This window comes from Paramisgurnus dabryanus, chromosome 10 (genome assembly GCF_030506205.2).
Source record: "Paramisgurnus dabryanus chromosome 10, PD_genome_1.1, whole genome shotgun sequence".
In the NCBI taxonomy this organism is placed as follows: Eukaryota; Metazoa; Chordata; class Actinopteri; order Cypriniformes; family Cobitidae; genus Paramisgurnus; species Paramisgurnus dabryanus.
The window spans coordinates 9821362-9834489 of record NC_133346.1 but is presented as its reverse complement, the minus strand read 5'-3'; the positions used below and the strand labels follow the sequence as shown (position 1 = coordinate 9834489).

Here is a 13128-nt window from a genome sequence, read left to right as displayed (position 1 = left end):
GCTTGTTAATTTGGTGTTAGCAGGTGTTCCCAATTGCAATGCTTATCTTGATGACTTGGTTGTATATTCTTTGAGCTGGGCAGATCACGTGTCACTGTTGAAAACAGTTTTTGTAAGGCTTGCCAACGCGTCCTTAACTTTAAATTTAGCAAAGTGTGAGTTCGGACAGGCTACAGTTACGTACCTCGGTAAAGAGGTAGGGCAAGGGCAAGTCCGCCCAATCGAAGCAAAGGTTTCGGCCATTGCTCGGTTCCCTGCTCCAACCACGCGACGCGAGCTGCGCAGGTTCCTGGGCATGGCTGGATATTACCGCAGCTTCTGTAAAAACTTTTCTACCGTTGCTCATCCCCTTACAAGTTTGCTGAGCCCGTCACAACCCTTCCTCTGGTCACCTGAATGTCAATATGCTTTTGAAACTGTTAAAACTCTTTTGTGTAATGCCCCTGTTCTTGCTGCCCCTAATTTTACATTACCATTTAAGCTGGAAGTTGATGCCAGTGCCGTTGGCGCGGGTGCCGTTCTCCTCCAAGAGGATGAGCGAGGCATTGTTCATCCCGTCTGTTATTTCTCCCGCAAGTTCAATAAACATCAGGTTAACTACTCAACCATAGAGAAAGAAGCGTTAGCATTGCTACTTGCGTTACAGAACTTTGAAGTGTATGTTGGGTCTTCACCTCTTCCTGTCATTGTATTCACAGACCATAACCCATTAACCTTTTTGTCTCGTATGTATAACCAGAACCAGCGTTTAATGCGTTGGTCACTGGTTATACAAAATTACAATTTGGAAATCAAACACAAATCTGGTGCGGAGAACGTTTTTGCTGATGCACTGTCCAGAAGTTAGTTCTGATAATTGAGTACATCTGTTTCACTTAAACAAACAGGTGTTTGTTCTTAAGGGGAGGGGTGTTACGTGTTGTGTTGTTGCCGGTGTGCTGTTTTTTGTTTGTTCTCTCTCTCCCTCTCTTTTCTTCGCTGTCTGTCTTCATAGATCCCTGCCATTGGACATAACTGCTGTCGATCCTAATTACCCGGTGTGACGTCATTCCATCATCTCCAATCACCATCCAGTCCCGCCTATTTAAACCCGTCATCCCTCATTCATGCTAGCTTCGGCTGTGTGTTGCGTTGTTTATGTCACAACCCATTATTGTATTAAAGCTAACTGTTGATTATGGTTTCCTATTGTTGTATGTCACTCGTCTATGCCTGTTTACCCGTTTGTTAGAGTCACTCGTTTGTTGTTGTGTGGTAGTTGTGACTCTGTTTGTTCTGGGGAAAGAGGATAGGTAAGTATGTCACGTGACTTACATTGTGCACCACGTAGGGAACTTGTTCTGTATTAGAAACACTAGGTTAGCGGCGTCTGCCACCCGCTGTACGTTTTGTGTTTGGGTAGGTAGAGTAGGTAAGTTAGGGCGTCTCGGACGCTGAAGATTTATCTCATTACCTTTTAGTTTTAGCGCAGGTTAGCGGGTTTTGATATTAGTTAGTACCGTTTTGTTTTGTTTATTTCTTTAATTTGGCAACGTCTTTGTCCACTTTCCCCCTTTTGTTTTCTTTTTGGTTTGTAATTATTGTATATAAAGATATTCACCTTTTTCACTTACCGCACCTCCAACTCCACTTGTAGATAAATAAAAATCACCGTTTTGTATTTACTTCTTGTCCTGGTTTTTTTGGCTGCCACTCACACCCACAATTATATTTCACCATATCATGTTATATCCCTTTCTTTGTACTGGGGTCGTAACACTTACATACAACAGTTAGTTCCGCTCCTCTCATCTGATTGGACGAACGACTTTCATTGAGTGCATATATTTATTTTATACCACAGGTCTGTTGAATGCTTGATTCTGATTGGCTGAAAAATGTTCCATGGGTGTTGATTATTTTTCTGTAAACCGCATACCTAACTTGTCAAATGTCTTAAAAATAGGCATTAGAGCAATGTTTGTGGTAACAGTGGTATAAGCGGAATAACGGACTCCGGTCCTATGAATTATTCGAAAATAATGCAAACCAACAGTGTGACGGCACTGCATTACCACCTTGGGTGTGCATTATTTTCTTATAATTCAATTATTCCTTACATAGCGGCATGGATATTTTAACAGGGCTTAATTTAAAGGTGTGCACACACGTGTTCGTGTTTTGTTTACATTTAAAATTATTACTGGTTTATAAATTTAAAACAAACTTAGTTTAAACAAGATTACTAGTAAAAATAACCAAGCATGCAGATTTTCTCTCCCTCCAGAAACACCTTGTCACATCCAGTTATGCCTAGTTTTAGTTTGTAAAAATAAGTTTAAAGTGCAAAGCTTACTTAGAAATAGTGCACATTCACTGTCAAAATATTTATAATAATATAATAATATATAACATAATAATTATAATATAATAATATTTTATAAAAGAGTGGAAAGAAAACCTTTATTTACTTTTTTAAACTGTGATCTTTAATAATAAAACACCCTTCATACAAAAGTATATGTACAATGTCACAGCAATTTATGGAAACAAATTTCTTGCATTCGTCTTAAATACGACATGTATCAACAGTCAATAACGCAATACTATAAGAAAAACACAGAAAATAAAACCAAGGTTTCAGCCCAAGAATTACGACAATCTCTAAAATCATTGTTCCTTTCCAGCATCACTGTGGTCCTTTTTATAAAGTGATTATTACATTCATGACGCAAGAGAATCTGACATCCGAGTACATTTGGAAAAAATGCAATTTCACTTGTAAGTGCTGAATACTTCTTGGGAAAAACACATGGTTCCTGAAAGCTCTGCGCGCAGGTGGGTTAAGTTGTATTTTTGAGTGAACGACATTGACAAGCAATTTATGCAATGAGAAGTAGCGCCAACAAGAAAATAAACTAGAAGAACGGCCACCCTGCTCCTTTACAGCGAGTTACGGTGCACAGTATTTGGTTTTTGTGATATATGAATAACTGTACACCGTGGGAAACTTTAACACTGATGGACCTTCACCTTTTCTTTTTTTTTTTGAGCTAAAATAAAAATTCTGGGAAAACTAACATGAAACTATTAAAAGTCTGTTCTCCGTGCCCACGCTAAGCTGTTATCCAATTGTATGACATTTTTGGTAAAGTTTTGAAACCGTCTACACTGAAAGCGTCTGACGTGTCCCGTTGTGAGATGGCTAACTTGGAACAGTAAACAATTTTGTATATATTGATACAAATGCATACATATTACAGTGTGTTTAGGAACAAAACTATGTAAATTTGTAGATGATATCGGAATTTTATTGTTTGGAAAACAAATCGCAGCATTCCATATATGACACATATATAAAAAAATTATTTTATTTCAGGACGACCGAAAAATAAAGGCGCCTGTCAGCTTAATATTGACAGCTTTGTTGAATATTATGCACATTTATTTTGTTTGGCTCCATTGTTTTAACCAATGAAGTACAAACTTAATAGAACTTAAATATCATAAAAGGTCCATTTTTTCGGACTGTAAAAATAAAGCAGAGCCTGTGTGCATGTTTTTATGTTGTGAAAGCAGGACTTGAGAAAGGGTGTCATTGGTGCAGTGCAATACCTCACCCTTTCATACACCCTGACAAGCAGCCATCATTCCTGGCGTACAGACTGGTATACGTTAGGTTTGCTATACTCGGGTTGGCCCTGTCATGCCAGAGGTCCGGCTGTAATACTGAGCGGCATTCGGCTCACCACGCACACATAAAGACGCCCACCATTCGTTTCATCGACAAACATTGTTTATTTCACTTTAAAGGATTATAGAAATGCTTTGAGAAGTGCAAAGTGATCAATATTCCAGATTTTTCCTACTAATATTAATAATTAATATAACAATATTAATAACAATAATATATTTCTTCATGTAATGTCTATACTTGTTGCAGTCAGGGTGAAATATTATGCAGCGACCCTCTTGGGCACCTGTCACCTCCAAACCCGTTTCTCCAGGTCCACGGCCCGCATCCCAGTCATTTTTCCGAGTTTTTCCGAGGCCGTCGAAAGCTAGACATGTTCTCTAGTGCATAGATGCGTCGCGAGACCTCCTCGATCCCAGCGGCGTCAAACTCTCCCAGAACCTGTTCATCGCACTCGACCGCTACTGCGTGCTCTACAGGGATACACGGGTAATCGTCCAGTCGGGCGCCTCCGCCCAGTCCCATTCCTAAACCCAGTCCCAACCCAAGCCCTGTGGCCTCAGTGCCCATTATCTCCTCAGCGTGCTCCACCGAGCAGCAAAGCTCCGCCCCAACCACAACAGCCAATGCCGTACCTCCACTGGGCACAGCTGAGCCATTTAGGGCTCCTGGGTGCTGGAGCGCTGAGCTAGGGATACAGTCAGAAGGGAACTTAGCTACAGTTGCTAAGTCTGCGAGGGGTGCCTCTGTTAGAGCCTCTACCTCACCATCCCCATCTGCATCCTCCGCTACTTCCAGACTTGTGGACATCTCAGTTGAAACCTCCAAAGCACTCACAAAATCAGATTGAGCCGTTGCTGTGGTGTAACTGGGTGGAGGTGTTATATTTTTCTGCCTGTCAGTATCGGAACCGGACCGCTTCTTGAGGTTCCGTTCAGGAGAGCTGGTTTGGGTCGGAAGGCCCATTTCAGATGCGGTGGAGATGCTGAGCTGAGACTTTAGGGGAACAGGGATGGACGTGGAAACTTGATGCCTATCACTGGTAAAGAGAAAAAGAGATAGGATGACAGAATTAGAATATTGGATATGTTTGGTTTAACCTAGAAGAAATAAATAAATAAATAATTAAAATAATAACATGAATGAACAAATAACAGACTTAGATATTATTCCGAATTTAATATGCGTTGTGCAGGACTTTTAACACGTATGGGTGATTCTCGCGAAATTAGACTTATGAGGTGTCATGAAACATTTGGATATAAAAGTAAATGCAAAGTAAGAGTATCAAAATAAGAATCATACAGTTACAAACATCTCTTCATGTACTATTTTGCACATGATTTCAAATGACATCATACAAACCAATTTTGGTGTTTTTTCCACATTTAAGGGGACATTTTTCATTACCGCAACGTGTCCACGACTGGATTTGGGTTCTTTGACATGGAAATATTAATAATTAAAAAAATCAAAAAAATTAAAAGCTTCAATGCATGTTATACTATAAAAATTTACAGTAAAGAAACATGTGGTATTTGGTGACCATTGGTAAATGTAGAGACAATAATAAGGAATATAAATGTGTCCAAGAAAAAATTTCTCATCCTCCGCAACAATTCTCAATCATTGTTTAAGCCCTCAATAAACTATTTTCAAAAAAATTTAGTGGGAAGGGACATAATTGACTGTGACACTCAAGATGGCTACCAGGTAAGCAGTTCTTATTTTTTCTCTCCAGATAAAAGTTGAAATTTTTTTGTCATAGTACCTAAACAACTTTTTAGTTCTCATTACCGAAACATGAGTTTGTTAATGCATATATTTAATAAAATATCATGTTGCGGTAATGATAATTTTGATAGATAATCTAAAAGATTTAAATAATTCTATAGGAAATATTTTTTAAATCCTCTAAAAATAATGTTTATAGTAAGTTCAGACCTTAATCTTATATGTGCAAAAAAAATTGGCTTCAATGGCTTTTTAAAAAAATCTGATGCTGTACACCTTCAAAGTCTGGATTTCGTGAGAATCACCCACATGCAAGGGTCCCCGTACAGTGCCCCAGATGCAATTTTTTCTGTTTTTTGAAATCCTGTGTACAATGTATATGTAGGTCACGCATGCGCATGCAGGAGAATGTAGTATGTAGCCCAGGAGACGCATTGCATTTTGTCGCAATGCCATGCGTTGAACGTCTGTGTATGTGTACAAGTCAAATAAACGATACTTTGGCAAGCCTGTGCATTTGACTGTGTGCGTAAGTTTGCATAGACGTAAAACAGATTATACTCTGGGCTTTAGACTTTCAGCACGGTCTTGGCTGTGTCTCTAAATGTTTTTACTTCAAAAAACCATCGTAGTCTTTCAGGCAGAGCTTGTGCATCAAATTCACCATCACAAAACACAAATATGCATTTTAACATAACATTAAGTCTGCCTAATTACACAGGGCTTTAATAATACCAGGTTGAAAATAAACATACAACTGTGCACCTCTTAGTTAAAAGACAGATTAGCTTTAAAATGTACAAATATATATATAGTGCTTTTTATAGTGTGAATAAGAAAAAAAACTGTTAAAAAGCTTTACAAACATTTTAGCAAAAAAACAATAGAGACATAAAAATAAATTGTAGGCAAATAAGACTTACAGAGATAAAGTGGATACAGTGGAAAAACACTTAATAATAAATAAGCTTTAAAACGTTAAAAACGTTCAGATGTTGACTCGCTTGGAGTAGAGACAGGAACTAAACTGTGAAGTGTGAAGATGCTGCTGTCAGTTCAGGCTTTCTGGTGCTGATGGATCATCTCATAATTCATTTACACACATTGAGAGTCTGGGAGATCCTAGCATGAACCTCTGATCCTGAACCTCAGGCACGCAATCGTATAAATACAGTCACACCTTGCTAAAACACACACAGCTGCTTGGCAACATACATCTTCTGAAATATGACATGGAAAAAGTAAAGCAATTGTGTAGGATTTGTCATACTTGAAAAACTTTCACGGTAGTTTCCAAACGAGCTGCAATGTTATATAAAAGTATCATCGTGCACAACAATGATCTTAGTACCATTTTAAAAGAGAAAAGCAAAGTGAGGTATCATTTAAATTTACTTTAAAATGCGTTTAAACATAATTGTGTGTTGCCTGTGTGATGATAAAAATTTACTTTAAAATGCGTTTAAACATAATTGTGTGTTGCCTGTGTGATGATAAAAATCTGCCCTCTCCTTTTTTTAATCAAAGCAAAACCTCAACAAGCTGTTTTTCTGCTCAAACTGCAGGGTTCCCTCACCTTAGTTAACTTTAAATTCAAGGACCTTTCAAGGACTTTCCAGGTCCAATACCCTTAAATTCAAGGACTAAATATGGGGACACATCAAGTGAGAGCAAGGTTACATCGTGTTACCTTTTAAGATACATTGTTACAGTTCCCTTTCGAGGGAACTCACGCTGCGTCACTGCGGTCTAGAAAAAAAGTCTAGAATTTTTATGATATTATCCTACACTACAGTGTAGTAGTGTTGCTTTCGTCAACGAAAAGTATGATGAAATATAGTCGTCAACGAACCTTTTCATGTGACGAAAACGAGACGAGACGCAACGAAAATGCTGGTCATGTGAGGATGACTATAATAAAATGTATAATGCAATATTGTTGCCGAATAAAACGAGACTAAAAGTGGTTTACAAAATAAAAACTAAGCTAAAATGTCTCTTCATTTTCGTTGACTAAAACGAGACGAGACGAAATGTTATAACGTTATTTCGTCTTTTACCCATCCCAGCATCTCCGCGCCCCCGCCACTTGACTGCAGTTGATCACGTGTGTTGGTGGCGCTGTTGGACCCGTGGGAACCCTGAAACTGATGTCACTTTGCACCAGGGCTCTGAACCGGTTCAAGGAACGAAAACGAAAACCGGAAACGAACGAAATTTTAACAGGAACAAAAACGAAAACGAAAACAAAATCAATTTTAATCGTTCTGAACAGAAACGTTTATTTAAAATTACCATTAACCGGTTAATAACGTTATTTTATCGTTTTCTTTAATATTGTACTTATCAGTGACCAATCATGATTTGAACAGTACAACATGTGACTTTGACACATAGCGTGAGTGAAATGCCCGCGCAGCAGTCATCGAGTCTCCGGCCCGATAGCATTTGTCTTAAATAACCTCAAAGCTACCCATCAAATGTTCAGAGGTATGTTTAAGTTAAAACTTGCTTGGAAATATGAAGATGCAAACTGTAACTCAAAAAAGCCAGGGGACTTATACCACTGTCAATAACTTTTTAGATGGGTCGCCACCAAGAAATTCCTTTTCGTTATTATTTTTCTCACGACAAGCTGTCTTAACAAGTTTGTCTGCAATATTGAAGGATGTGGGGGAGAAGTACAGTAGCCGGGAATCACTGAGGTAACTTACAGAGGCACATTTAACATAAACATCCAGCAGAGTATGCTGCGGTTTCAACCAGAAAAAGACATGATTGAAAACGGGTCGTTTTTTTCAGCTGTTTATACTTAAAATGAATGCAGGAATTTCTTTTGTGGTTTTCACAATTAATGAAATGTTGAAGTTTAGTTATATCATGTGTTATGTTATTATTTTTGTGTGAAAATTAGTCTGTATGCATGCATTTGTTAAAGTATAGCCTGAATTAAAATAACGTTATTAACCGGTATTTTTTCTAAGTAAACCGTTTTCGGAACGTAAATGTTCAATGAGGAACGCAAAAACGGAAACGTTAAAATATCGATTCTGCTCGGAGTGAAACGATTGATAATTTTTTTCGTTTTTAAGCCCTGCTTTGCACAGGCTCCAACCTCAACCATCCAAAGACCTCAGTTAGGTCCGAATATTTATTTAAAATCTTCTTTACATGATTCATTACTGCACGTTTATTATTAACATGAAGTAAGGTGATTGTCTTGAAAAAAAAAAATGGTTTAAATAACAGTAAATGGGAAGGGAAGCAGCATTTATTCATTTGCATTTAAAGAGACACACACAAAAACAGCACTTTTTCCTAAACACCCAAACAAAAGGGGCCTTTTCAACATGATATAATAAATTATCTATAGCGTATTTCGATTTGAAACGTCACAGGGACATTCCCGAGACACCTAATATAAATTTTTTTTTTTAAATATTGCCATATTATGTGACCTTTAATGCACAAAATAAAAAAAAATTCAAAAGATACTGAAAATGTTTTGCTGCCTCACGATTAGTTGCGAGTAATTGTTTGCATAATAAAAGTTTTTGTTTACATAATATATGTGGGTGTATAATAATTATGCTTATTGTACCTGTCCGATGAAAACCACGTCCATTTTGCCGATTTTGAGATTTTTTGACGGATTGAATGTCCAGGTTCATTTCCGTATACAGTATGCTTCACATACCTAAATGACCAATGAAAAGTTGTGAAATCATGTCATCTGATTTTCACGTATATCCATTTGGTGTCAATCATGCCGCGTATCTCCCGCCCTGTTGAAGCATCTCGCCAGTCTCGTGAAGTTTCATCAAAGCTCAGCACTGGATAGCCGAATAAACATAGTCTGGTGAGACAATAGCCTCTTTCACACAGTAATTCTAGTAAATTACCATGAATTTACCAGAATGAATTTACCAGTAAATACAAAAATGTGCTGTTCACACATGCAGTGACGTTCCGTCTTTTTACCAGTAAGACATCATTCACACATCAGTATCAAAGTACCGGTAAACTCAGAGAGAAAGCGGAAGTTACCTGTGGCACGCGGCCGCGAGCTCCGTGTCGTATTTGTACACAATGGCGGGTTATAATATCGTCGGTCCGTATTTTGTTGTTTTCACATCTGTGGCAAACGGTCGCAAAGTTGCTCGTGACCAAACAACACTGCGTTAGGTGGCGTCAAACGGAACCTGTGTTTGCACATAAGGCTTCACCGAGGGTGTGCTAAGGACGTCGGCAATTTGGCTAATATATGGTAAGCTGTTTTAAACAACTTTGAAGAAATGTGGATGTTAACTTCAGTTGTGCTCGACTTTTAAGCAGCATGGGTGTGGAAACGAACGTAAACAGTGCGATGGTAAACGCATCATCTGTTAAAAAACATTCTGATTTGCCCGATCTATCAGTGCGGTCTGACGTTGTCCGTTTAAAATGCCGGTAATCCTATATTTTTCGTTCACACAGCACTTACCAGTAAGTAACTGGTAATCTTACAACCTGTCTTACTGGTAAATTGGGAGCACTGATTTACCGGAAAGGTTCTGTTCACACGTGACATGTTAACTGCAATTTACCAGTAAATTACCAGTAAAGACTGTATGTGTGAAAGGGACTATTGACTTTCCTTCATCGAGGTAAACTTTCCCCCTGACGCCAGACGTACGTCTAGAAGTGACAAAATTACAGTAGGACTGTGCAAACAAAGTATCTGTCTAGCATCACCATGTCAGTGTATTGATTCATTGTCCCTTCATAGTTTGCAAGAGACATAAATAGATTTATGATTAATATTAAATAAACTAAGCGTATTTAATAAACTAAGACGTAGGCTATTTAATAAACTGAGCGTATTCATCTGTCAATATGAAACGCGACTTGGCCAATCGAATTAATGATCGGAACGACGCGTATTGACCACCATTACTGTAAAATATGCACGTATGTCCATTTAAACTAAATTTTGGTCAAATGTGGATTATATCATTACACTGGCAAGAATATGGTTACATGTAAAGATGCCGTACCAAGTATGACAACGCTACATTCAACTGCTTTTGAAATACGGTGTTGTTTTTTTCACTTCCTGAAAAGTAACCGATTTGGACATTTGTAAGTTTCTTCGGGCAGCGACAATTAAATAAATAGACACACACATACATGTATAATTTTAAATAAAAAATATATTTATATAATAAATATTTATATTTATATATAATATAAATTATATATAAATATAAAAATGTATATACACATGCAAATGTTTCTTAATTATATACATAATGTATATAAAATATATATTATGTAAATAAAAATTTTTATTCTGCAAATGATTAGTCGTGACTAATCGTGAGGCAGCACTATTTTTTTCACACTGTGATAAGTGATAACATTTTCCAAAATAAGCAGTATTCAATACTGCAATGCGTGCCACCTGACTCTCTATTTTACTGTGACTTTATTACATTTCTCAGGTGAACAGCCGTGCACGTGGTGGAAAGATACTGTGTTTTCGTTTCTGTGGGTGGCTGAACAGCCTATACTGCTTTATAGCAAATTACAAGTTGTCAGATGACTTTCCAAACCAAAAATAAACAAAGAAACATGTTCCTAAATTCCTCATCAGTTCCCCGAAAACAAACACGGTTCACCAATAATACCGTGGCATGTATTTCTGATTTTCCAAACGATCTCAAATGAAGTTTTGACCGCTTGGCTTGGTTTACGTCCAGTTCTTAGATGTAAAAGAAATGAAATGTCACTGTGAACAAAACCATAGCTTTTCATAACCGCAGTCAGGCATCAAACACGTATCTGTAAAGTATTAAAGTGCTTTTCAGAAAGAAACGTGTCAGTTGTGGTCTATTAAACACAACCTCTGATTAGGGAAATAATCTGGAACTTGGAACCTGCTATCTCTTGAACCCTAAAGTATAAATACATTAAAATTCTTCTTTTTAAAGGGTATATATGTCAAATTGAGTAAAATGCATTCAAAATACCCTTTCAATGAATGTCACACTTTTACGTCAAGCTGTCCGAACTGTCAATCTGTGCTGAATAGCAGCATGTTGTCATCTCTTTCTAAAGAGATTATATCATTCTGTATTACTTTTTTAGTACCGGTTCAATGCACAGGCCTAACAGAAACGTATGCCCGTGTTATGTAGATATGTAAAACATATGGGCTCCATCCGGCCAAGTGTTTAGACGTCAAAGCCCTAAGCAGGACAAAATAAAGCATTTTTTGTTTGGAACAGCAGGCTATTTGTTACCATGTGCTTTCCCTTCTAAATGAGTTCCACTAAACATGTGTCAAACCGCAACCCTTAATCAAGAGCACAGGGCCGATGTGTATGGTGGATGATGTGGGGTTCACAAAAAAATACGTGTATAATGAAGCAGGAGAGGGGTGCCAGACAGACCTCCTAGAACCGAATTTTTCATTTTCTATGTTGGACTAAAAGCTGGCTAAGGTCAATTAGGCTTTCCCAAAAAGATGAGAGCGGACCGCTGGCAGAGCACGAAAACGTATCTCGGGGCTTCCTCTACTAGGTGGCGGTCTGGGAGTGCACAGAGACATGTAACAGCAGCAGAGGTGAGTTTTCCTGCGAAACAGACTTCGAATGGAAAAACGAATCCAAACCCCTCGGAGACATTTGGGAAACCACAAATTCTCCACAGTTGGGCGAGAAGTGAAAATAAATGCAGGGTGACGATAAATAAAAAAGGGTCGTTTAAACAATGTTGGTTTAAGTTTATCTCCTCGACAGACAAACATACCGAACTGCATCCTGCTAATAAGGTCCCTTAATAGTAAACAAACAACAACAATTAAATTGATGCAGATGCACAAACCTTTCTTTATTGCCACACTGCCAACTTCTTAGCTGTGCCCACAATGCCTCTGCCAATGAAGATAAGCTTTATTTTTGCCTCTACTAAACAGAGAATTTAAAGGATTTATATATTATTTTCCCAACAGATAAACGTATCGGTTTGAACACTTGCATCAACAATGGTCAAACTATGAAATCTTTCCTCTGTTCTGATACTCAAAGAAACAGACTTTTCACATTACAGGGCTGGTTTCGACATAACTAGCATCACAAAAAAATGTACCTATTGACATAAAAATGTAGTGTTTATTTGACCGCCAAATTGTTTCCTGGTTCCTGATTTGGTCACGCTCCAATAACAATGTTTCAATGACCTGCACTGTTTACACAAATCTTTCATAACACAAATAATCGAAATCGTTGCACATGTGGGACTGTTTCCAGCAACAGCACCGCCGAAGCCGTCATAGTGATAAGGATGTGCTTGGGCTTCTGTAACGGGAATGCATTTTTGGCTGCGTGGCTGTGTTCGATTGTAAATAATAACGCAACATCGAAGGAACGCTGGGAGAATGTCGTGGGACGGTTTTTCCAGATGTGAATGCGAACACCGATCGGGGCATCATCCACAGAGACAGCTTCATCCCACTGTGTGCAAATCCATTTTGACAGTACCTCGTTCTGAATTATTGTCTAGTGTTGTGTTTGTGTGAGAGACTGATATTTTGCTCAGGTTCTGCTTTGGGATTACTCAGAGGATAAAGCCACTGGGTGTAGTCCTGCCCTCAAACTTACACCAGTGGTTAAGCAATTTTGCTATGTTGACCCTATCAAACAAAGTGTCAGTGTGCTTCTGGGAAATCTATCACAAAT

The 13128-nt window shown here is 38.1% G+C and overlaps 1 protein-coding gene across 1 annotated transcript in view; it reads right to left on the bottom strand.

Moving 5' to 3' along the window:
• Positions 1–2455: 2455 nt before the first annotated feature.
• uvrag (UV radiation resistance associated gene) overlaps positions 2456–13128 on the bottom strand; it is a 118512-nt gene continuing 107839 nt past the window's right edge. The window contains exon 15 of the mRNA XM_065259668.1: positions 2456–4712. Coding sequence (XP_065115740.1) covers positions 4007–4712 — 706 coding nt within the window. The 3' untranslated portion in view covers positions 2456–4006. The remainder of the gene's footprint in view (positions 4713–13128) is intronic.